At 40.7% G+C, this 23170-nt stretch overlaps 1 protein-coding gene across 1 annotated transcript; it reads right to left on the bottom strand.

Moving 5' to 3' along the window:
• Nucleotides 1-16862: 16862 nt before the first annotated feature.
• ACTC1 (actin alpha cardiac muscle 1) lies at nucleotides 16863-22128 on the bottom strand. Its single transcript, XM_075425444.1, has 7 exons — nucleotides 22049-22128; nucleotides 21431-21579; nucleotides 19994-20318; nucleotides 19180-19341; nucleotides 18875-19066; nucleotides 17542-17723; nucleotides 16863-17176 (listed from the first exon to the last, which is right to left on the bottom strand). Exons 2-7 carry the CDS (start codon nucleotides 21557-21559, stop codon nucleotides 17033-17035), a joined length of 1134 nt encoding a protein of 377 aa, XP_075281559.1. The 5' UTR covers nucleotides 21560-21579; nucleotides 22049-22128; the 3' UTR covers nucleotides 16863-17032.
• Nucleotides 22129-23170: the final 1042 nt, after the last annotated feature.

Raw genomic sequence — 23170 nt, 5'->3', positions numbered from 1 at the left:
AGTATTCCCCTGCTTCATTATTTTCTGTGCTGCGGTGAACTAATGTCAAAAAGAATCCAGATCTTACACAAACCTTCCCCACATACTACCTCCTTCTAAAGACAGATATTAATCCTAAATTTATTGCAAAGATTTTATTAGAAAATAAATCTACATATTGTTGGTACTATGCCAACAACCTTCTTTGATTTTTTGTGGAGTTTTTTCAGTGGATCCATAATTGCAGCAAATTAATAAATGTCATATTAGATTCTAAAACTGCATGATGAATTACTGTATTTCATTATTATATTGCAGACATCTATTCTGTTTCCACCAATTGCAGCAGACTGGGAGCAAATAAAGAGCTTTTAATTAAAAATTGTAAGCTATTACTAAAGAAAATAATTTTTTCTTTTAGAAGTTTTCTGGCATTTTCTAGCTAGTGTCACAAAAGAAGGATTTTTCAGTGTTATTTTCATAAAGGAATAAAACTTTCTTTGGAAGACTGACATGAGGAGTGCTTCCTTTCTAACAGTATTTGGAGTAGTCCATGAAATTCACGTCTTTACTAAACTGAAAAAGCCTTTTTAAGAACTCTCATAACCATCTGCTATATTCTGTTTTCATTTGGTGCCATGTGTGTATTAATGAAATGATTACATCAGATTACATATTTTATTCATAAAATCATCTAGGTCATCTGCTTCCACCTACACTTTCTTGCTCATTAAAATGAGCATTTGGGCGTACATTCTCTCCCCACTCTATGAGCGCAATCCCAGCTGCAGTCAGCTGCTATGTGCATCTTAATGAGACACCCCTCTCTGCCTTTTTTTCTTAAACGAAATTCCTTCAAAAGACAACTCTAGTGTTTCACACCCCAGAAAGTGCATTTTACCTACAGTTTGAAAAGTAAAGACTTCCCAAAATGGATGAGATGTGGATGTGCTAATGATGTCAACCCTTCACAAGGGAAAGCACCATTTCAAGAACACTGCCATTTTGCTGCCAAGAAATAGGTAGCACACTCCTTGTAGCTGGTCAACAGTGTTTGTGTCAGAACTGTCAATAGCAGGGCAAGGGCTTGTGTTCCTTGTTGTGAGGGTGGAAAACCGCCTGCATTTATACACTCCACACTTGAGAAAGCAAGGCTTCAAGTGAACAGAATTCAGGGCTTTCTGTAATGCATAAAGAGGCAAAATAGTTACCCTAATGATTGTAATAAGACTCCACTATGTGTCAGGGTTTCGTATCTACCACCAAAGATTGATATAAATGGAAAGTTTTTCAGAAATTCAGTGAAAGTTATCAGTAAAGAAGGAATAAATCTGTGAATATGCACGAGCTTTTAATGTGAGGGCTCATCTGTCATGCTGAATTTCTATAGCTGTATTCACCAGAGGTGTAGTATAAGAAATATTCACGAGGGGAGCATATATTCACTAAATATTCCACAGTGTTTTGAACTAAGATAATTTAAAATACTTAAATGTAACTGCTTTGACTAGAAAACAAATCTTAAGTATCATACTTTTCCAGTTTCAGAATATTTTATTCCCTGACAGACAAAACCACTCCAGTCTCATGAAGGTGTTGTCAGCTGTCCACAAGGACCATCTCATGAACAAACTAACAGCTCAGATCAACTTCTTTGAAAATAATTTGGACATATATACTGAATCACAATTGCATATACTTCTGGCATATATACAGCTCCCAGTGCAGCAGGGTCTGCACTTCTTTCAAACTCCTGAGAGTAAACTCTGGTTTGTTTGCAGAAAGGCTGCAACTAGAAGGAGGAAAATGTTACTGAATCAAATCCTTATGAATTGACAGGCTCTGGAAAGAAGTAAAAAAAAAAAAAAAAAAGTAAAATGATCCAGGAGCGAGATCATCTGCTGCCAGTCTCCTGATTTTCTCTACTCTCTTCCGCCAGTCTCAAAAGAACACTCCTATTCTGCTAAAGCATCCACTAATGCAGCTTCATGAACTTTGACGGCTTAAGCATAAATTTGCGAGCAAATCTCTTGTGGATTCCCATTATAGTCTACTTTAAGCTTCCATACTCACTAAAGAAAGAGCCTTTCAAAAATACCTTGGACACGGAAGAGTGTGAAGGATTCCATATAGCCAGATTTAGTACACTTTGTAAAGATGCAAAGAAATACACACATACTAACATAATAATAAATTCAATATGTGAATGAAAATGATCTTTCATTGATAACAAAATTGTGGGTTTTTTCCCTAGAGCCTGTTCTTTCAAAGATACATATTCCAAAAGATATGCAAGCTTATGTAACAGATTAGTGCATTCTGGTAAAATACTACCCAATTATGCTTCCACTATACTAGAACCGATACAGACTATTGGTGAGACTCAGTTTGGCAAACCTTATTTTCCTCTTTTCCTTACAAATCAAAAGGAATGAAAAATTGTAATTGGATGAAACTTCATTAAATTTAATGACAATAATAAATTGAAAAAATATTTTTTAATTTATATCATGATATCTTCATCCCATGGTAGTGAATTTTCATGGTATTAGTAGCAATTCCCACTGACTTTAGTGGACCCAGAATTTAAAAACCCTTAAGATCTTATTTACACCAGAACTTTTTTAAATCTCTAGTGGCAGAATATGAATATGAATGATAAGAAAGTTAGTGAGTGCTTCAGAATACCCAGAACAGCAAAAAATAAGACCAACTAAAAAGAAAAGAGTCCTCTATATTGGAACTCCAAGCAGCACTTTGATGCTTCTTGTATTCTGTAGGGGGAAAAAAATATATTTATGAGAAATCATGCTTCAGTATTTTAGTATGAATGCATTGTATCAAGGATTTTTTTCAGACCTACAGCTTTGCTTTGCCTTGTCTACATTTGTCTTCATCCAAATGTTTAACCCCTGTACTCCCAGCTGCTTTCAGCTCAGTAACGTGATTTATGGCACAGTTGCTTTCCTTTGTTTTGATTGTTACACCACCATATGTCTTCAGTATTCCTGATGCCCCTCACTCTCGTCTCACAAGTCTCAGAAGGGAATTCATGTTACTTTAAAGCATCTCTTCAGAGGCCTGGCTGATAAAATCCCTTGAAATAACTAGGGCAGTCAAATGATTGATTTGAAAGTAAACTATGTCAGTGAATGGGAGTGAAAAGCGGGAGCTCAGTAAGAAACGCAGAGATTTTTTTATCCTTCTGTCATTCAAAGATTCTATAGTTAAAATAACAATATGTAAAATATATTTGATATTGAATCTGTTACAGATACATAATGTATAAATGCATATAGGCACATAGGCATGTGTGTGCAAATGCACGTGTTTACGCATATGTTTTATAATTGGTGTCTATTTGCATGACAGAGTGCAAAAAGAAATATTGAATAATATTTAATAGAGAATTCCATAGGCAATCCTATTTTCTAGGAATCCTCTGCTATAAGATTATTGAAGTGATTTAAATGGCCTGTGTGGGGAGAATATATTTAAATTCTATGTGATTTTAGTCTTTGTCGCAGGTAAGGCCCTAGGTAAAATCTATTGACTTATCTTTTCAGTGACATTAGTACAAGTGTATCAAGAACATATAGTCATGGGTTTGAGAGAAGAATTTGACCTGCTTTGTAGAGTTCATACAATATAAAAAAAAAATCTTCAAGTGAATTTGAGTTCTATAAACATTCAAAAGTTTCACTTATTTAGTCTAGAATCTTTAGTCTAGTCTACAGCTCTATACCCTTTCACTAGAAAATACAGAGTCACAGGCCCAGAATATTTTCCCGGACCTGTCCCAGTCATGCACATCTGGAGTTTCACAAGTGGTAATTCAGACTGGCATTTCTGTGAGTTCCACAACTGTTATTAACAAACAGCATCTGCTTAGTGCTGCAGAGCATGCCTTGTTTTCAGAACACTGGTTTTTACTCTTCCCAATACTAAAAGTTTTCCAGGATGAGCATTTCATGAAATTCCTGTCATGTTTCTGTTCCAAAATGGAGCAAAGTCAAATTTGGAGTATCAAAATTCTCTGTGAATCATGAGTCCTGAGTTTTATAAAGTTGTGATTATGGTACTCAATTTCTCTTATCCCACAGAAAACTGAAGTGGTTACTTATCAATTTTTGAAAAAAAAAAATCATGTTCTGAAATATTCAATTCATAACTATATTTTCCAGGATCCATTAGAGATGGTGTACTTTTGACTATGCTCCAGGAAAGAATTTGTGACACAACAAGAGAAAAAGATAAATTGAATCATTCATAAAACATTGTAGAACACCTACAATTGTGCATGATTGATTTCTGTGCTTTTAAGAAAAAGACAAATCAGCACTATGAGTAATGTTGCTATGGTAGTAGCAGTTACAGTTTATTTTTCTAGATAACAGTGAAACCCGCATAATTTCTCACATAGGTCAGAGTTGCTCCAGGGCTGCACTGATTTACACACATCCTATGCAAATCTGTCCTCATTTTAACTAGCTATTTAGTTTGTGTTTTAGATTTAGAAATTCTGCTTTGTAGCTGTTTGCAACCTCTTTCACACTTCTCTGTAAGAAAGTGAGGGCTGTTTTCCTGTGAGATAACCAAACACCAGTGATTTATAGGAAAAATATATATATATTTTTTATGGTACCTTGCTCCAGGATTTCTTTAGTCTAAAGCTGTGTCTGTCCTGCTGAGTGGGAAACAGCATGGAAAGACGTATCTTACCTTACCCTATCCACACCTCTTTATGACCTTCCCAGGAGACTCGGGGTCCTGGTGTGGGCAGGCTGGTTCACGCTGACTGCTGCACCAAGAAGCTGCCTGACCCATCCCTGGGGACCTTTCCCGCTAGTGCTTGCCCAGCTCCACACCCAGCTGAGGCTGAAAGGGAAACCAAAAAGGCTCCGTCACCCACCTCTCACCCCACTGAACACCTAATACAGACGCTGAACTGTAGAAATGGCCATTTGAAATGTTCACCAATCGAACTTCAAAGGCTACGACAGGGTGAGACAGTCTCATGTGTTTACACTTGCATGCAAGTGGGTAAAGATGTGTACAACTTTATCAGCTATTGTTTTGTATCAATTCATAAGATTTACTGCAAATACTACATCGGGTTTTATCTACATTTTCTGTTTTTCAGATTTTGAAGGATACATTTATATGTGTCCATAGCTGCTGGACACACAATAAACAAAATACAGAATTTTACTTTCTTTGGTCACACCTCCAGAATATCTCCATTCTGCACACAGCTTACTCAGAGCAGACTAGCTCAGGCTGTGTCCAAACTAACCAGGAGGTGATGCCTCCTGACACGGGACAGTAAGCCTCCTTTTCCCCATCTGGATATACTGTCATTTTCCTCCTTCAGCACAGAGCCATGGTGAAACACAGGCTTTCTTGGGGAAACTTGTAAGAAAGAGTCTATGGAGAACTTTTCTCACCCCAGAGGCTTCACTCTGCCTAAAAAAATAAGACAGGTTACAGTGAATCAACAAAACAGAAGGGCCAGGGCACCTAAGCTTTAGATTTAAGTAAGATTTTCACATGATTAAAACAGTTGAAAATTACACACACACACACACACACACACACACACACACACACAGCATTTTCAGACAGGAATTTCAAGGCCTCATGCTGAGATGCAACTATCTAACTTTTTCCTCAAAACCAGAACTTTTCTGATGTTGAAGAACAGAAATCAGTAGATTTCCAGTCCTGATTTCAGTATATGAGTATACCCATCGAATAGTTCCAGTGGACATAAAATACACAGGTGACTTCAAATATTTGCTGATAAATACTTAAATACTTGCCTAGTTTAAAAATACGTCAATAGGCAATATGTTAAAAAGTCATGGACAAATTACTGATCTGATTTATTTCATTAATGTTGTTTGATACATTTCATCATTTCATATATTTCCTTGGAGTGAAGGATCTGCCTTAGGGCAGAAATTGTATTGTAAAGAAAGGCTTACAGGAAAGCTAGTGCAGGGGAAGAGAGAAAAATATGACAGCCAAGTCCCCACAGGGTTTTAATAAATATTTGTGAAACATATTTAGTTTAATTACACCAACTAGTTATCAAAGTCCAGTGTCATGTCACCTGAAATGTCAGTGCAAACTGTTCCTTGGGCTTGAAGGCGGTACGTGCAGCAAAAACAAATGTGCGAAATCCAAATAAGACTGCCACAAAGACAAACAAGGCATGAGAGAAAGCATGAGCTCAAAGATGGATCAATTAATCCAAAGAACACCAACTGGACAGGTGGGTGAGTCATACACACCATGTGGGCAGAGTTCCTGTCAAATGGAAAATGCAATTAATACAGCATATTTCACTCTGAAAGACAGCATGGCCAACAAGCTAAACTACACTGGGTGCCAAGCCTCCTACCTGTGCCGTGGTGATAGAAACACCCTCAAGCAGAGAACAGGGAATGAGTTTCCCCTTTTTTAAGGTCTCTTCTCTTGTGATTAACCCTCCCTAACAACGCAGTTTTCAAGATGGCTTTGGAAAAAAAAAAAAGTATAGTCTAAAGTAAGGCAATATTTTTGACATAAATGAGAGCTACGCTTTATTTCACTGGGAAGGTGGGTCTGAGAGATATATAAAGTGAATATATTAAAAGAATTAAATAAAAGTTATTTAATTATTCTTTTCTCTGGCATCAGGGAAAAACAAGTTTTCCAGAACTAGGAAGTGCCAATATACCTGTGTCACAGGGCAGTGACGATGGTCCTGCAGAGAGGGTATGACCTATCACAACTGGCTCTGGAACAAATCAAGTGCATTGCTACAATGGTTATAAATACCTTGTTAACATACTTTTATTTTTAAATAAATGAATACATAAATAGGAAAACCAAAGCACAATACCTGTAGAAAAGGCAAAGTAAAAGCAGTACATCACTCAAAGTCTGAGTGGTCTTCTGCAACTGCGTAGCATTGCAGAACACAACAGTGCTTCTTATGTTTGATATTTATTAGGAAAGTCATCTTCTCAGAAATCAAAAGCTACATTCAGAAGTATACAGCTGCTTTTAAGACATGAAACTTCCAGCATTTTGGTGGGCATAATAAACAATTCAAAAGTTGCACACACCAGCATTTAAGTTAGCTCTCAGAGCCTGCAGCAAGCTGCACTAGAATCTAGCCCAAGACACAATTTTAAAGATCCACTTGAAATGCCCTTTCATAAAGACAAACTTACACATCTCCACTTGACTCTTCTCAGCCACTATATTCAATGGTTAATTAGAAGCATGCATGGGAGATATACAGCATGGGAAGAAAAAAAAAATCTATTTAGGAAAATAGCCATACCCTCACCCACTTTAGACAGCCCCACTAGTATTACTGGCTTCAAAACAAGAGCTATGTTCTGATTTATCTGAGCTGAAAATTTGGCCCTTAATTTTTTTTTATGGCCCTAAGAATACAGTGCAGCATTTTTATTCTACATTTAAGTTACATCTCAAGTTCTAGTCTTCCAAAATAATTCTCACTGAAGAAAATACATTCTATTCTTCAAGAGATTTTTAAAGAGGTCAGCTTACTTACGATGAGGGTAAATTTTAAATTGTTATAAAAATGACTGAAGGTGGATACAGTATCCTCTTTCCCTAGTGTACTTCCCTCCATTGCTTTCACCAGGCAAATTGTCTTTGGGGAAAGAGCAGGGAGTTTGAGGGAGAATGCACACCAGATGAACTTCAAGAGTTCATGTCAAGGACTGACAGCAGGACTGACTTGCAACACAGAGGTTTCGTTGATAGCCCAGGAATTTCATTATATACTCTTCAGTGCCATCTGCTGTAACCAGATGCATTCAAAACCTTCAGAGATAATCAAATAGCCTGTCTGAACAGCTCCATGGTAAGGAAATTATCAATCTCTAGGCTTAGGTCTGTCCTACAGGGGTAGAATCCCGTTAAGGCATCAAGTGCACATCATCACAAAAGATGAAGAATTTAGTCACAAATATTGCCACATTCTTTCAACTTTTTACTACGCTTTCTTAAGCTGCAGCAAAACACCCTTTAGACAACTTCATACCTCTGAGAACTGGTGCTTTAGCACCACAGCAGCTCCTCTAGTCCAGCAGGGACAGAACTGCACCTGCAGATGTCCTGGCTTCGGCTGGGACAGAGTTAATTTTCCTCTCAGCTGCTGCTGCTTTTTGGATTTAGTAAGAGAAGAATGTTAATAATGCTGAAGTTTTCAGTTGTTTCTCTGAAATCAAGACTTTTTCCAGTTTCTTATACTCAGCTAATGAGCAGGTGTGCAGGAGCTGGGAGGGAGTACAGCCAGACAGATACCCAAGTTGGCCAATGGAAATAATCCATACCATAGATGTCACGCTCAGTTTATGAATGGGGACTGGCCAGGGGGCAGGAAGCTCCCTGCTCTTCTCCTTTCCATGAGTTCAAATCCTCTTTTGTCCAGGTGTTCAAACTTTTTTAGGAATTTGCTGAAATTCGTGATTTTGGGGTTCTGCAGTGGCTGCTCAGGGACTGACTGGGAATTGGTCATCGAGTCATGAGAAAAATTGTATTGCATACAGTTTGTTTTGCATATTCCTTATTAACATTATTATTATCTTTAGTCGTATTAGTCTTTCCTTTGTTGCCTTATTAAACTGCCTTTATCTCAACCCATGAGTTTCCCCTTTTGTCCATTTCTCCTCCCCATTCCACTGGGCAGGAAGGTGAGGGCTGAGCGAGTGGCTGTCTAGTGCTTAGTTGCTGGCTGTTGGGTTAAACTATGACAGCAGACAAGACTGGAGAGCAGCTGTCAATTTCATGTTCACTCTGTGATCCTGGAGAAGCCAAGAAACAATATTTTTTCAAGGTACAAATGGGACTTTGGTACCTGGACTCCAAAAACCCCAACACTGTAAGACAATGGCAAAGCCTTTATCTCCTCTACCATCATTAAAATAATTTTATTAGGTGAAGGAAAAATGAATGAAAATAATGATGATTTGTGTGTGTGTGTGTGTCTTAGAGTAAGTGTACAATGTGATCGACTATGTCCATTCTGTCCTTCAGGATTTAAACGGAGCTCTAGAACTCTTAAATTATGTCCTTGAAGACAATTTTCTGCTGGAAAAACCATTTTTCACAACTAGACTTGCACAGTGGGTTGCTTGTCACAAAATGCTCGATATAATTTCCTGTTGAACATTTCCCAACCTTCACATACTGGACAGACACCGTTTTGCCTGTGTGAACAATATGCCATGATCTGTTTTTTATAAGTTTTAGAACACTCCAGCTCTGACAGGGTCTCCATTGCTCTGGAGGCTACAAAAAGACATATTTGCTATACCAAAGACCTTTTGGTCTAAAAAGGCAAGATGAAGGAAAAGAAAAGCATAACAAACTTTTTCCTTTTCCGTACTGAGAAATTCCTAGCCAGTAGCATCTGCAATGCATTTCCAGAAAATGGAGTGCCGTAGGTTTAGCAAAGCACCACCAGCAGTTTCCTGGGTTTTGCACAGCAGCATTTATCTGGTCTGTGGTATTTGTGGCATTCTCTATACTTAGATTGGCAAATGCCACAAATACTATGATAAATTTAACCACTGTGAGTGATAAATGTCAAGCTTTTAATAGCACCCACTGTCTCCCTGTCACCACAGAACCCTATTTGGAGATTGCACAATCACCATCTCTCTATTATTACTTATAAAATAAATAGTCGTTTTAGCATTTTAAATTATGATCTATTTGCTTTGCATAATAAGCATGGACAGAATGAACAAAGGAACCCTTTGTATGTCTTTTGGCAGAAGGAAGAGCCTGCAGGATACTCTTCCTGATAGTTTCTTATGCAGTTTATTTACAAAAAGAAGGTCAGAAGGTAGTTTCCTACTTCTGTTAGGTGCCGGTACAATGGGCAGAATTCATAGTCAAAGCTGAAATGAAAAGGCAGAAACAAATTTGTCCACCCAGTTGATGACAACAGCTGATGTTTGATCAGAAAGGAAAAGTCTACAGAACTATTGCTGCAGCCATTAAAGTACAGAACGTGACACCAGACATTGCAAACTTTTTCTCTACATGACTTTGGGCACTTTTTACACTTTCAGCAGTATATGATGCATTCAGGCTACATCTGAAGAACATACCTCTGTGGCACTTTGACTGTGGGCTGTAAGAAGGAAAGACTATTTCACATTATCACTAAAAACACTTCAGTTCTGTTCTTTCTCAAAATTCCAAAGTTCTGAGGTTTTCCCTTAAGCAGAAAACTAAATCACAAATTAACTTCTGTTTTAGGAAACAGCCTGAAAAATATCCACAGTTTCTTCTTAGTCAACTGTCTCTGTGATATTTCTGATATGAAATATTTGTCCTTTCGTCTTCAATTATGTTAATTTTCAAGGCAGGGTACTCATATGCTATGTCATACAGATGCGGTCTCTGAAACTTGTTACCAAGCCAGGGATGCTCTTCCACTGCAAAGTTAAAGAGAAGACTTAGGGAAAAAATTTCTATGCATATATATGTGTATACATACATACGTATAAGGATATATACATGCATATATTACTACAGCAAACACTTTGGAGAACCCAGAACCAAATGCAAGCGTGACTATCACCAGTGCAACATAATCACTCATTTTGCTATGTACAGTGAAGATATCAGTTCCATGTAAGTCTCTTTCAAAGTCCATTTCATTTCGCTGCCAAAATACATGGGCAAAAGATCAAAAGCTACCATATTACTGTGGTTGGTCTGGTTGCCATACAGAGATGAGCTGCACAAGAGAGCTCCAATTCAATTAAAAATAAATCTAAAATCATTTCCACACCAGTAAAACTTGTAAGGCCTAAGACCCTTTTCGTAAACCTCTTCATCACATATTAAAGGTTTTGTCACATATTAAAGGTTTTGGTTTTTACAATACACTACTTTACAATTTAAAAGTATATCTGGGCATTTTGTAGTATCTCGCAATGGATTGTGACATTTAGTAAGCCATAATATATATTGAACAGCTACTGTATATTCATTCCTGCAAATACATATATGGCTTTTTAAATATGGATCAAAAAAATCATTAAACTTTTGTAAGAATAAAACCACAGATTTTATTTTTCACAGATCACATTTCTACATATACGAACAGGCTATCTGCTGTGAGTTGAGTGTTTTAATTATGAACGAAACAGTACGTAAGGACAAGGAAGGACCTCCCAGTTTAGGTGTTGAATTCAAGACATAACTCATGCTAAAAACGTAAATTGCTTTTTCCTTACAGCTTCTTCAGTGGTTTGTCTTTAAAATACGCTGAGACTTCTGTTTCTGCAAGAATTCTTCTCCCTTCTGACTTATCAGAGAATCAGAGCATTTTACACACACACGCACACAAACAGTTAACTTCAAAACATTTTTAGTAACCAAAAATACTTAGTTAAAAAAAAGACCCAAGGTGGACAATTTTCTTGCTTAAGATTAACATTTCTTATTCTGTTTGCATTTGGGTTTGATCTTTTTTTATATAAAATAGAGACAGCTTATAATTTATGTAATCAAAACAAAAAATAAAGAATTAGTATGAAATTCAGTGTCAAAACTCATCTGTTACACAATCATGAGGATATGGCTTAAATTACCTAAACTTATCTTTTTTTCCTTGGTAGCTGCTACTGTAAAATCCCTGTGCTTCTGGATGGTGCGGAAGATCTCTCCACCCTGACTGGCCCAGCAATATGTGCCTCCCAGACCCTTTTCTCACCAGAAGGAAATGGACTAGATTTTTCACCTTCTTTCTTTCCCTTCTCAGCTGAGGCAGACCCAGCCAGCTACGGAGAGCCGGTGGGAGAGGAGAAACATGTGGCAAGAGTTGCTGTGCTGCTACAACCACCTATTTCCACTCTCTCTAGAAGAACTGGAGGTGTAGGCCCTCTCTAACACCCAGGAGCTCCTCAATTTCCCTTTGAGCATCGTCTTTTTGCAAAAGCATGTCCAGAAGCCACGAAGTAGTTCATAAGGCATTTGGCACCATTTGGAAAGAATGCTCGGTAGTCCTCATTATCATTGACCATACCCTTTCTGGTGATCTCAGCCTGAGGGGTTTAGAGACTCACAACTCTTCTATAAGATCCTTCTTACTGCCTTACTACCTGCAATTTATTGGGTACCTTCCCAGACTTACTATACTGTTTAGATGTTATGTAAATCTATGTCAGTAAACCTTCACGCACTTCCACGTCCACTTTTTTCTCTGCATATATATATCACCCAGTTAAAATATATTTCTAAAATATAATTCATCTCCTCTGAGAGAGCATACTACCCTATATTTGGTAGACCTCAGTTATACTGTATTATGTGAATTATTTCTTTATGATGAAAAACAAGATTGCCATCAGGTATATTAACTTTTGCTAATGCCCACTAAATCCATTTCCTCCAACTTTATTCACACAGGACAGCTTCATCACAAAATAAATCCATCCTTCAATTATCTATCAGCATAATAAAATTTGTCCGATAATTAACATTTCTGAGTGCTGAGTTTGCCAGTTTCAGCAATTCTAGTCATCCTCAGGACAAAAAAGCAAAGGTGCCACATTAACTGCCTGAATTGCTTCTTTCTTGGGTGTAATGAGTGAGATTTACTAATCACTTAATTTTTGAGATTTTTTTTCTTTTTCTTGTGTCTTGATAATGACAGAGGCTTCTATCACCGAATGCTTCAGGGTGAGACTGAGTTCAGCTGTTACTGGAAGAAAACAACCTCCTCTGCCTGGGCCTCATATTCAGTTTATCCAACCAGCAGAGAAGAGGTTTTTCTCTGTTTTTTTTTGTAGTATTGTGTTATTATTGTAGATTACTCTGACTGTCACATATACTTAGAGTCACCTAATGTTTTTAAGCATAAAACCCTCTTATTCTACATTAAAAAAATTATCACTGTACAGAATTTAATTATTCAAGCTAAAAATTTTTGTAATAGTGCATTGCCTCGGGCGGACTTTTTTAAAGCTTTAGCTAAAACAGCCTTTTTAGAGAAGATTAGTGCAAAGTAGACAACTCCATCAAATTTATAATGGCTTTCCTACCAGTTATTTTTTAAAGAGCCTTGAAGCACTAACAAGTGACTTCTGAAATATCTCCTTATTTCCTGTCAAAAACAATATTTCTTTGTGAAGAATCATAGGATTTTCGGATTCTTAACACATATTTCATAGAGAGTTACAAGATTTTTGTTCTGATCATAATCCTATCCCTCAATACTCCTTCAGTGCCAAGATGCTCCTCAGTCTTCGAGGAAAGTTTTCTGTAAGATCTGTGGGTCAGACAGCAGTGTCCAAACCCCAGTATCCTTCAGTCAAAAGAGGAAATACTGGGCTGTGGTGTTCTGGCTGCCAGAAAAGTCTTTAAGTTTTTGTCCCAGCTCTTACTGACCTATATTAGTATTTCTTAATACTTTTTAGCCCTTATTACTCAATAAAGCCCCCTTACCCAGTTTGAAAATCACATCAAACTGACTTCCACAGCACGACTTCCACAGCACGACTTCCTCACCATTTTACATACAAAGTCACAAGGAGCTGCAGAGTCCAATAACAGGACACGCTTCAGTGTGGCAGGCAGAGGTTTTGCCATGTATCCACACTGCTTGTCAAAATGCACGCATTGAATGTGTCAGTTTGGCTAAACATTAAGTTTCTCCCTTCCTGCAAAAGACAATATCATCAAGAGGAACAAAGGCTAGCTGCGATGCTTTAGTCTCAAAACCCTGCAAATGCCTCCGCAGGCTCTTGGTGGTCAACTTCCAGAAAATTTTTTCCTTCAGTTTATAAAATTCTCTTTACGGAGGGTTACTGAACTGCAGTAGGGTACGTAGTAGGAGAAGATACTGCTTTTCCAATCAGTTTCTGTAGCACAACCAGCCAGAAGTTAGGCCTGAGATAAGACTGTGAGTAATTCCCACTCCTACCCTGCGGGGACCACAGCCTGGAGCAGGGGGGCAACAATCGCAGCTGGAGAAGAGGGGAGGGAAGAACCTTCAGGCACTAGGTTCAGTGACACATGCCCACATCTATCTCTGCGCCTGGGGATGGCCAACACAGAGAGTAAAAGCCTATCATTTTATATCAAGGCCTTCATCAGCCAAAGTGTTTCAGAGGTGAAGATTGTAGGTTGACCCCCCATAGACGATCACAGCAAGGTTTGGATATAGCCGGTTTTTAATTTGCCTTTTTCAAGCAAGTATCCACAAGAAGTTTACTGGTTGTTGTACAGGTGCTCTCCAGTTAATTTCTGCATCCCTTTCCACAATCTTCATTTGCCCTATGAAATGTATACCACTGTAATTAAGACTTATTATAAAATGTAAACAGAGGAAAAACTTTCACAGTGGCATCTCTTATCGGTGTTTTGAATCCTAGCTTATGTGACTTAATATTCAAATTCCTCTCAATCAAATTGATCAGGTGCATTATCCATATTTAAAAGATCTAGCCTTGCTTCCGTAAATAGTTATCATAATTCCCATCCCACTGAATTATTAAAATTTGCACTGCACTGAGTATGAATACACATTTTTAAATGGCAAAAGATGGGATTATTGTATTAAAACTGAATACATCTGGAAACGCACTAGAAGAAGAGAAAAGCGGCAAGGCATTGATAGTTTTTAGTCATATTCTACATATATGCAAGCATATCACTATTTTGCACAATCCTTGCTGCTCATCTCCATTTCCATAAACTGTGATTTACAAACCCCAGAATGTCTGCGGAACTAATTTTTCCATCAGTCACGCAGTCAGAGGCTTCCTTCGGTTCCCTCCTCATGCCCACACGCTCAGGGGCGAAATCCTGACCACAGCCGCGACCGTGGTGCCAGCTGTATGCCTGCCATTCCTGACCCGTCAGTCAGAGCCAGTCAGGCAGGCATCCACTGGGCCGGACTTAGCATGTCCCTTTGCATGCTTGCTTAACATTTTAAGCTCCAATTAGTTGCAATTTATGTCCAGTATCACCCTATTAATTTACACTAATACCTGAGACGACCTTTCTGTCCAGCCGAATCTTTCAAATAAGCAAGCAAGACCAAGCAAGAGAAGTGCAGTGGTTCTGAACAACAGTATGCAAACTTGATAGGCAAATGCCATTGAAGTTTGAATAATTGAATTTGTGTTGGTCAGAAATCTGGAAATGTTCCCATGTTTTCCAAACATACAAAATTTCCCCATGGTGTGAACTTCAGAGTGATTCCTTACTCTGGAAACCTTGAAAACAGTGGAAGCTGTTGACTCTGCCTTAACAGATTCACAGGTTAATTAATTTGTATGATACTGTGAGAAGGCCTATCTACAGCAGAATTTCAATGATACTGTGTGCAATATGAGGATAAGTATGTCATATTTATGCTTAAATTTTCATATTTATGTTAAAATTTCATTATTATGTTTGTTTAAAATGTGTAAATTCATGTTTAATCTGTAAAGAAGTTTTAAAATTTCATATGTACATTTAATTTTTTTATATATTTAACAACTCCACCTTCTCTGCCTGAAAGCAAAAATGTCTAGAAATATTTTAATAGTTCGCTTGCAAGCCAGTAGTAGCCAATGACAATGGCACCTCTGGAAAATATCTTCAGATGGTAAGTAAATTCAAGACAGATACTAAATACATCTTTATACATTCAACCAGTAAAATCAGTTCTTCTTAACGGCAGATCATATCTAATGGCCAGTTTTAATGCCTTTCCAGAAAAGAAGAGGTGGGGAGAACGGAAAAAATTTCCCCGCAACTGTATAAACTGGCTATCACTTTTAAATTTTTTTTTAAATTAGTGTTTGAGTATAATTTTAGCATGAAATCTAATCTTTTCAAACACCTGTAATGGCTCTCAGCCGAGCACATGCCTAACTAACTACATGCACAGCTTTGGTAAACGTTTTAACTGATTTCCTGAATCAAGTTTAGGCAAACTCCAGTCTGTATGTCGTTAAAACTATGATACTGACTGGTTCCATTGTTTCGATGAAAATCTCCCAGATCATTCTGTACTTCACCTTCTAGATATTACTTTTGTAAAAAAAAAAAACAAAGCAGAGTTATAAAAAGTTATCGTGAGGAGCACAAAAACCAATGGAAAGTATGCAATTTATGATTGTAGTATCTGGGTCAAAGAGTAACAAAGAATAGCAAAGACTAAGGATTAAAAATTTCCTAAGACATATGAATGACGATGTGAAAATAATCATGATTATAACGATTGGATGTTTATTTTATACAGTGAAAGTTTGATTCTTGTGCATTAGTACAGTAAAGTCTTCACTGCTTTATCTCTGGCTTTGAAGAGATAAAGGGAGATGAGTAAATTGTCAGTCTGAATTAATGTTTTGTCATAAATGTTTATAGCCCACAGAAAACAATTGTATGACTCTAGGATTGAGCTAATTAGTTCTAAATCACATTCTAAATGTATTAACATAATTCTTTTACAGAAACTTTGGCTTTCAGTAAATTAGTATTAAAATACTTGGGTTATAATAAATGCAACAGAAGGAATGTTTCTAAACCCACTGACTGACTATGAGAGGTTCCTTTCCATTTGTTCCACTTACTGGGTCTGCCCTCAAGGCTATTTCTTTGTAAGTCTTGATATATGATGCTTCTTTTGTTTGAAGTTCCACAATGAAAACTATAAAGTATAAATTCTTACTAATAGAAACCCATGACCTGATACGCCTACATCAGTTAGCAGGACAAGCATGCAGTGAAGGCATTGACAGGTTTGATGGGAGTTTCCATATCCCAGGGTGTTTAATCTTATTTTTTTAACTAAAGAATACTTATAATTAAAAAAAAGACAATCATTTGTAGGTTGCAAGTCCCAGATCTTGTTTATTTATAAAGCAATAAATATTAGAAGCACAAATAAATTGCACGGGGTGTGTAAACAAACTGTACAATGATTGAAGAGTTCAGGAAGGGTTGCCAGAAGACTCCAAGAAGCATATTGTCGTCATCCTGAGTGGGAAGTAAATTGAGGGAAAAGTACTTAGAAGCACTTGCGGTGGACAATGGATGGACCTGCTTCGTCATACTCCTGTTTACTGATCCACATTTGCTGGAAGGTGGACAGAGATGCTAGAATGGAGCCACCGATCCAGACAGAGTACTTGCGCTCAGGTGGGGCAATGATCTAGGATAAAGAAAAGCAACAAAATCCTCATTTAACAGTTACATTTCTGAACAACCAACCCTCATTGCCAACATAACAAACAACTAGATATTTCCTTAAGCAAAGAAAGGACTTTTCTATAACAAAAGTATTGATCTTCAGCAGCTGGTACAATACATGTAATATTCCTTAATAAAATCTATAACCATATTTTCCTCTTTTCTAACACTCGTTTCCAATCAATATAATTACACTGATTAAATGGAATTTCTTCTCATTTCTCCATCAACTGTTTGATCTCACTTTTGAGTTGCTCCTATATCTCAGTTTAATGATGTGGACATTTTCCCCATCCTTCCTCACATTTTATAGTACAAATTCCTCACCTTGATCTTCATAGTGCTAGGAGCAAGTGCAGTGATTTCCTTCTGCATGCGATCAGCAATGCCAGGGTACATCGTTGTTCCACCTGAGAGGACATTGTTGGCATACAGGTCTTTACGAATATCAATATCACACTTCATGATACTGTTGTAGGTAGTTTCGTGAATACCAGCAGATTCCATACCTTGAGGAGAAAGAAGACAGCAGATCAGTAAATTATACAAAGTGTCTTTGTGAAGACAACTCTCAGCATTTCTCCTCATCATTAATACGAACTGCTATGACACTTTTTTTTGTAAAATTACTTACCAATTACTAAATGCTATGTACAAAAAATAGAATTACAGAACTAGCTAAGAAAACTAAAATTATTTGTTAGAAAGGGTAAGAATCATAATGCATGTGCAAAGGAAGGATAAACTACACAGTAGGAGAAGAGGCAGACACACAAGATAAACTCATTTAGTATATGGCAATGGGAGAAAGTTATATAGAATAGAAAACATGAGTATCAGGTTATGTCCGTGACTCACAAAAAGCATTAGCTGAATACAGAAAAGACAGCAATAAAGACAATGAAAGCAGCTGAAGCAGAACTAAAGAAGACGACAGTAACTTCATTTCTTTTTCAGCCCACTCAAAACAGTCTGTAACACTTACAAACATCAAGGCAAGATGTAATCAAGACATGGACCAAGATACTAGTGCTTGGTGGTAAGGAGAAAGAAACCAGAAGCAAGTGTTTGTAGGCTGCATTCCAATTTATTAATTTGAACAGGTGCTTCCTGAAAGGGCTGACACTAGATCCACAGAAAGGTGTCAGCTGATGAACAACTGCATTTATTGCTCCGAACTTAGAGTATAAGCATTTGCTATATGCGTCAGCTGCACTCACAAACAGCAAAGCTTACCTTCTTGACCGTGGTAATGTTTAATTACGGTGCATATAAATATACACACAGCTTCATCCCATTTTTCTCCTTCCCAGACACTTCTCCGTGGAGTCAGATACTGTTTTAAGTGTAAGCCTTACAAATACAGCACGGAAAGCTACTCTTGCCATCAGTGACGTGATGATATTCTAACGTTACATTTTTTCCCTAAAATATTGTGACCCTAAAACCTGATCTAAAACTTGCAAGAAGAACCCAGAGCTCAGCAAATCACTGGTCCAGCTCACATTAAGCACAGTTACAGGGACCAATGATCTAACTCGTTAGTTATGGTTGATTCCCTGCCAGATTTAGATAAGCAGGAAGGGGAGCGGGACACCTTCTAGATCTCACGATTCACTCATACCTCCTACAGAAAGGAGAATTTCCTGGGAACACTTACCAATAAAGGATGGCTGGAATAAGGTTTCAGGGCAGCGGAAACGTTCATTACCAATTGTGATCACTTGACCATCAGGCAATTCATAGCTCTTTTCCAGAGAGGAGGAAGAGGCAGCAGTGGCCATTTCATTCTCAAAGTCCAGTGCAACATAGCACAATTTCTCTTTGATATCACGAACAATCTCACGTTCAGCTGCAGATAGATGGGAATCAAATCAAGGTCTGCATAAGCAAAATGCTAAAGGAAGAAGATGGGCCAAGAGAGACATGAGGATTTTCACAGGAGGGCAAGGCTGAAGGACTGACCTGTTGTCACAAAGGAATAGCCACGCTCCGTGAGGATCTTCATGAGGTAGTCAGTCAGATCCCGGCCAGCCAGATCCAGACGCATGATAGCATGCGGCAAAGCATAACCTTCATAAATAGGTACATTGTGGGTGACGCCGTCGCCAGAGTCGAGAACAATACCTGGGAGAGAAATGTCAGAGAGCAGTCGAATCACCGAGCAAACACTTAGAGCCTTTAGGCACAGTAAGCAGCAACAAGCACCACAAAATATAGGATCTTTCAGGCAGTATGAAGTAGCACCATTCTATTTTAGCCATAAAGATCTTGCCCACTCCTTCTGCCTTTCCTTGCCTAGACATTCCCGCTTGGTGTGAACTTTCCCATAAAACTGTAGTCCCTTACATATTTTAAGCTAATCCGTATGAACAGCCTTCCACCGCTGTTACACCGAGCAGTAAGTTTATTTGCAAGAGTGATTGTCCTGATCCAGTAACGGGCGTCTTTGGGGCCCAGTTTAAACCCTTGAACTGGTGTAATACTTGTGTAATTGCAGTATCTTCGGAGGAATGCCTCCTCCTTTGCTTTACGACAAGCGACAAGAGGCAGGAGAGTCAGTTCCACAGTGCCCCTCTGAGAGCAATGCAGACGAGCCCAACACTTTTGTTTCCACAGGCTGTTACATACCGGCTTTCCCACTACTGTGGTCATCAATCGCTATAAACTGAAAATATCTAGTTTTCTGTAAATTTGAATGTGTTATGGAGTTTCTTTTCTATTCAGGGTGAGAAGGAAGGAAGGTTCCTGATGAACAGTGTTTATTTTTTTATTTTACCTGTTGTACGGCCAGAGGCATACAGGGACAGGACAGCCTGGATCGCCACATACATAGCAGGTACGTTGAAGGTCTCAAACATTATCTGGGTCATCTTTTCACGGTTAGCTTTAGGGTTCAAGGGGGCTTCTGTGAGCAAGGTAGGGTGTTCCTCAGGGGCCACACGGAGTTCATTGTAGAACGTGTGGTGCCAGATCTTTTCCATATCATCCCAGTTGGTGATGATGCCATGTTCAATGGGGTATTTCAAAGTAAGGATACCTCTTTTGCTCTGAGCTTCATCACCCACATAGGAATCTTTTTGACCCATGCCAACCATAACACCCTAAGAGAAGAAAACACAGAAAAGCATTATTTGAGGAAGACACCGTCACAGAACCCCAACAAATACACCACAGACAACTATTTTCAAGAAAGGTCACTCCACTAAAAGTTTGTTTAGGAAAAGAAATCCACATCATTGAAACAATAAGCCAACAGAACTTGGACTTTTCTCATAAAATAATTTTTCCTTTAATCAGATGAGAGGATTTTTTCCCCCTTTTTTAACACATCTTTTATTTTCAATTACTTTTCTCTGGTCCAAAAGTTTAACTGAAAGCAAACTGCACAATATCAGGAGCAGGAAAAGATACAGAGAGACATGCAAAGAGAGTTTACAAACAAGGAGACACAGAGGGAAATAAGCCTTCCACTGAAGGAAGATACTGCCAACATTACTACTGCTATGGAGCCTCAGCAGTAATGTATTCACAATGACAACACAGAAATTGCAAACACTTTAGAGGTGGTTTCTTTTAAAAAAAAAGAGCCTCACAAACTTTTTACCAAGGAAACTGTAGGACAAAAAGCACTGTATTTTCTGTGTGCTGATTTAACTGTGACAAAAGAGGAGAATGACCTGGGAACAGATAAAATAAGGCTGAGAGCGGCCAGAAGGTAAGATCAGAGACAGATGAAAGAAGCAGAGGCGATTGAAACAAGGTGTTTTGTACATGAAACCCGGGACAGGATGGGTGGGAAGGGCCTTAAACAAGCTGCATCGTGCGCAAATTCAGCCAATGGAGCGGCCTTTGAACCAGTCCCAGCACCAGTCTGGCCTAGGGGATGGAGTGGGCAGCAGCTCTGCAGGAAGCTGCGTTTGGGCTCATGAGGAGAGGGAGCAGGGAGAGAGTCAAGGCAAAAGCTGGTGAGTTAGAAATAGCTGGGGGAAAGGGAGTGATAGCAAGGAGACAAGGGACAGCCAGACAGGGGAGCTGAGGGAAGCGCTGGGAAGAACTGGAAAGGCGTTGCTGGTACCGCCGCAAGCAGCGAGGAGAGGGACAGGCAGGGTATTTGGGGCAGGACAGAAGAACTAAGGAGGGAAGGGGTGAGTGGAGGCGATTTCTGGAGACAGTGGGAAGGCTCTGTCCTGCCCCCTGCCCCCCCCGTGCTTACCTGATGCCTAGGGCGGCCGACGATGGACGGGAAAACGGCCCTGGGGGCATCGTCGCCGGCAAAGCCCGCCTTGACCAGCCCCGAGCCGTTGTCGCATACGAGTGCGGTGGTCTCCTCGTCGTCACACATCTTCGGCGGGAGGCACGGACCTGAAACACAGCGCGGCGGCGCGTCCAGACCCCCGGCGACGGCGCGGCGCGGCCCCTCCCGGCCGCCCGCCCTCCCCGAGGGCACGGCCGGCGCCGGGAGATTTGACTCGTCCCGGGAGGGTGCGCGGTGGCTCGGTCACGCCGGCGGGCAGGGCTTTCAGTCGGGCCCGCCAAAGGCTTGCGGGATGCCCATGCGGGCATCTTCGAGTGGCACCCTCGGGCCGCAGATGGGAGCGGGAGGGAACGCGTTCGAAATCGGAGAGAGACCGGCGCTGCCCGGAGCGCTGCGGCGGGGGCTGGCGCTGCGCGGGGGGCGGCGGCCGTGCCGCCGGCGGGGGAACGCTGCGGCGGGAGGGGAGCAGGCACGGCGGCGGCTGCACCGGCACCACCGGTACCCACCGGCACCCACCGCCCGGCCCGGCCCTCCCTGCCCGCCCGGGGGAGCTGCGCGCGCCTCCGCGCTACTCACCAGACCAGCACCGGCGGCGGAGGGGGGCTGCGGAGGAGAGCCTGGGTGCCGGGTCGACGGAGACGCCCCAATTTATACCCCGCCGAGGGGCAGCGCCGGCCGGGGCCGCCGCGGGCCGGGGCAGCCACCTTTCTCCTTATTTGGTCGGCTCCGCGCCATTGAGCGGCCGCGCAGCCATGAATGGAGCCCGGCCAGCCCCGCCGCAGCCCGGCCGCCCGGCCCATGTAAGGCAGGCGCGGGGCAGCGCGCCCCCGGCCCGCCGCATGGCCAAATAGGGAGCCCCCCGCAGCCCCTCGGGGCCGGCGCTCCCCGGGAGCTGGGGGAAGGCGGCTCCCCGGCGCCCGCCCCGAGGCGTCGACGCCCGCCGGGTCCCGGCCCGGGTGGTCCCGGACCTCGGGATGCTGGGGCTCGGCGGAGGGCCCGGGGGCACCTGCGCGGGCGTTTTCTCCCGCGGTTTTTCGTTTTTCCAGCGGAAATAAAAAATTCCCGTCGAGCCCCCGATTCACCCACGGCCCCCGGGGTTACCCGGGCGCCGGCAGCCGAGCACCTGCCGCCCGCGCTGCCGCGGGAAGGAGCGGCGCACGCTCGGTCGCTTTTACACTCTGGTGAGCCCATGTGGCAAAAATGGTGCTTCTCCCCGCTTTGGGCTGACATCGATAGCCTGAAAGGGGACCCGCTCGTTCACTTCAACAGGCACATGCTCAAACTCCCCGTTTTCACTCTTTTAATGTGCATCGGGTCAGTAACGCGTCGGGATGCATGTAGGGCGGAGGCTGAGAGATGGGAATAGCTTGGACAAAAACCAGCCACGGTATTAACGTAACATGACAGTTGTTTTCCTGCTCAGTTGTTGAAACATCCACATTGACAATTTGCCCCAGAGATGGAACCTAGAAAATCCATGTATCTTCAGGATTTCTTTTTTTTCCCAGTTAAAAACAGAATGACTGGAGAGGCATCCCTTGAGTGGGGTTGGCCTGCTGTGTGAAGGCAGAGTTTGTCAGCGTGTGTCCCAAGGGAACTGCGTGATAACACAAAGTACAGCATCCTTTGGGAGCTCAGCTCAACTGCCGAACCTCCACCTGCGTGGGACATGACAGCGGAAAAAAAGGATTGAGGTTT

The sequence above is a fragment of the Opisthocomus hoazin genome, chromosome 7 (assembly GCF_030867145.1).
Source record: "Opisthocomus hoazin isolate bOpiHoa1 chromosome 7, bOpiHoa1.hap1, whole genome shotgun sequence".
Taxonomy (NCBI): domain Eukaryota; kingdom Metazoa; phylum Chordata; class Aves; order Opisthocomiformes; family Opisthocomidae; genus Opisthocomus; species Opisthocomus hoazin.
This window is presented reverse-complemented; position numbering and strand designations above follow the sequence as displayed.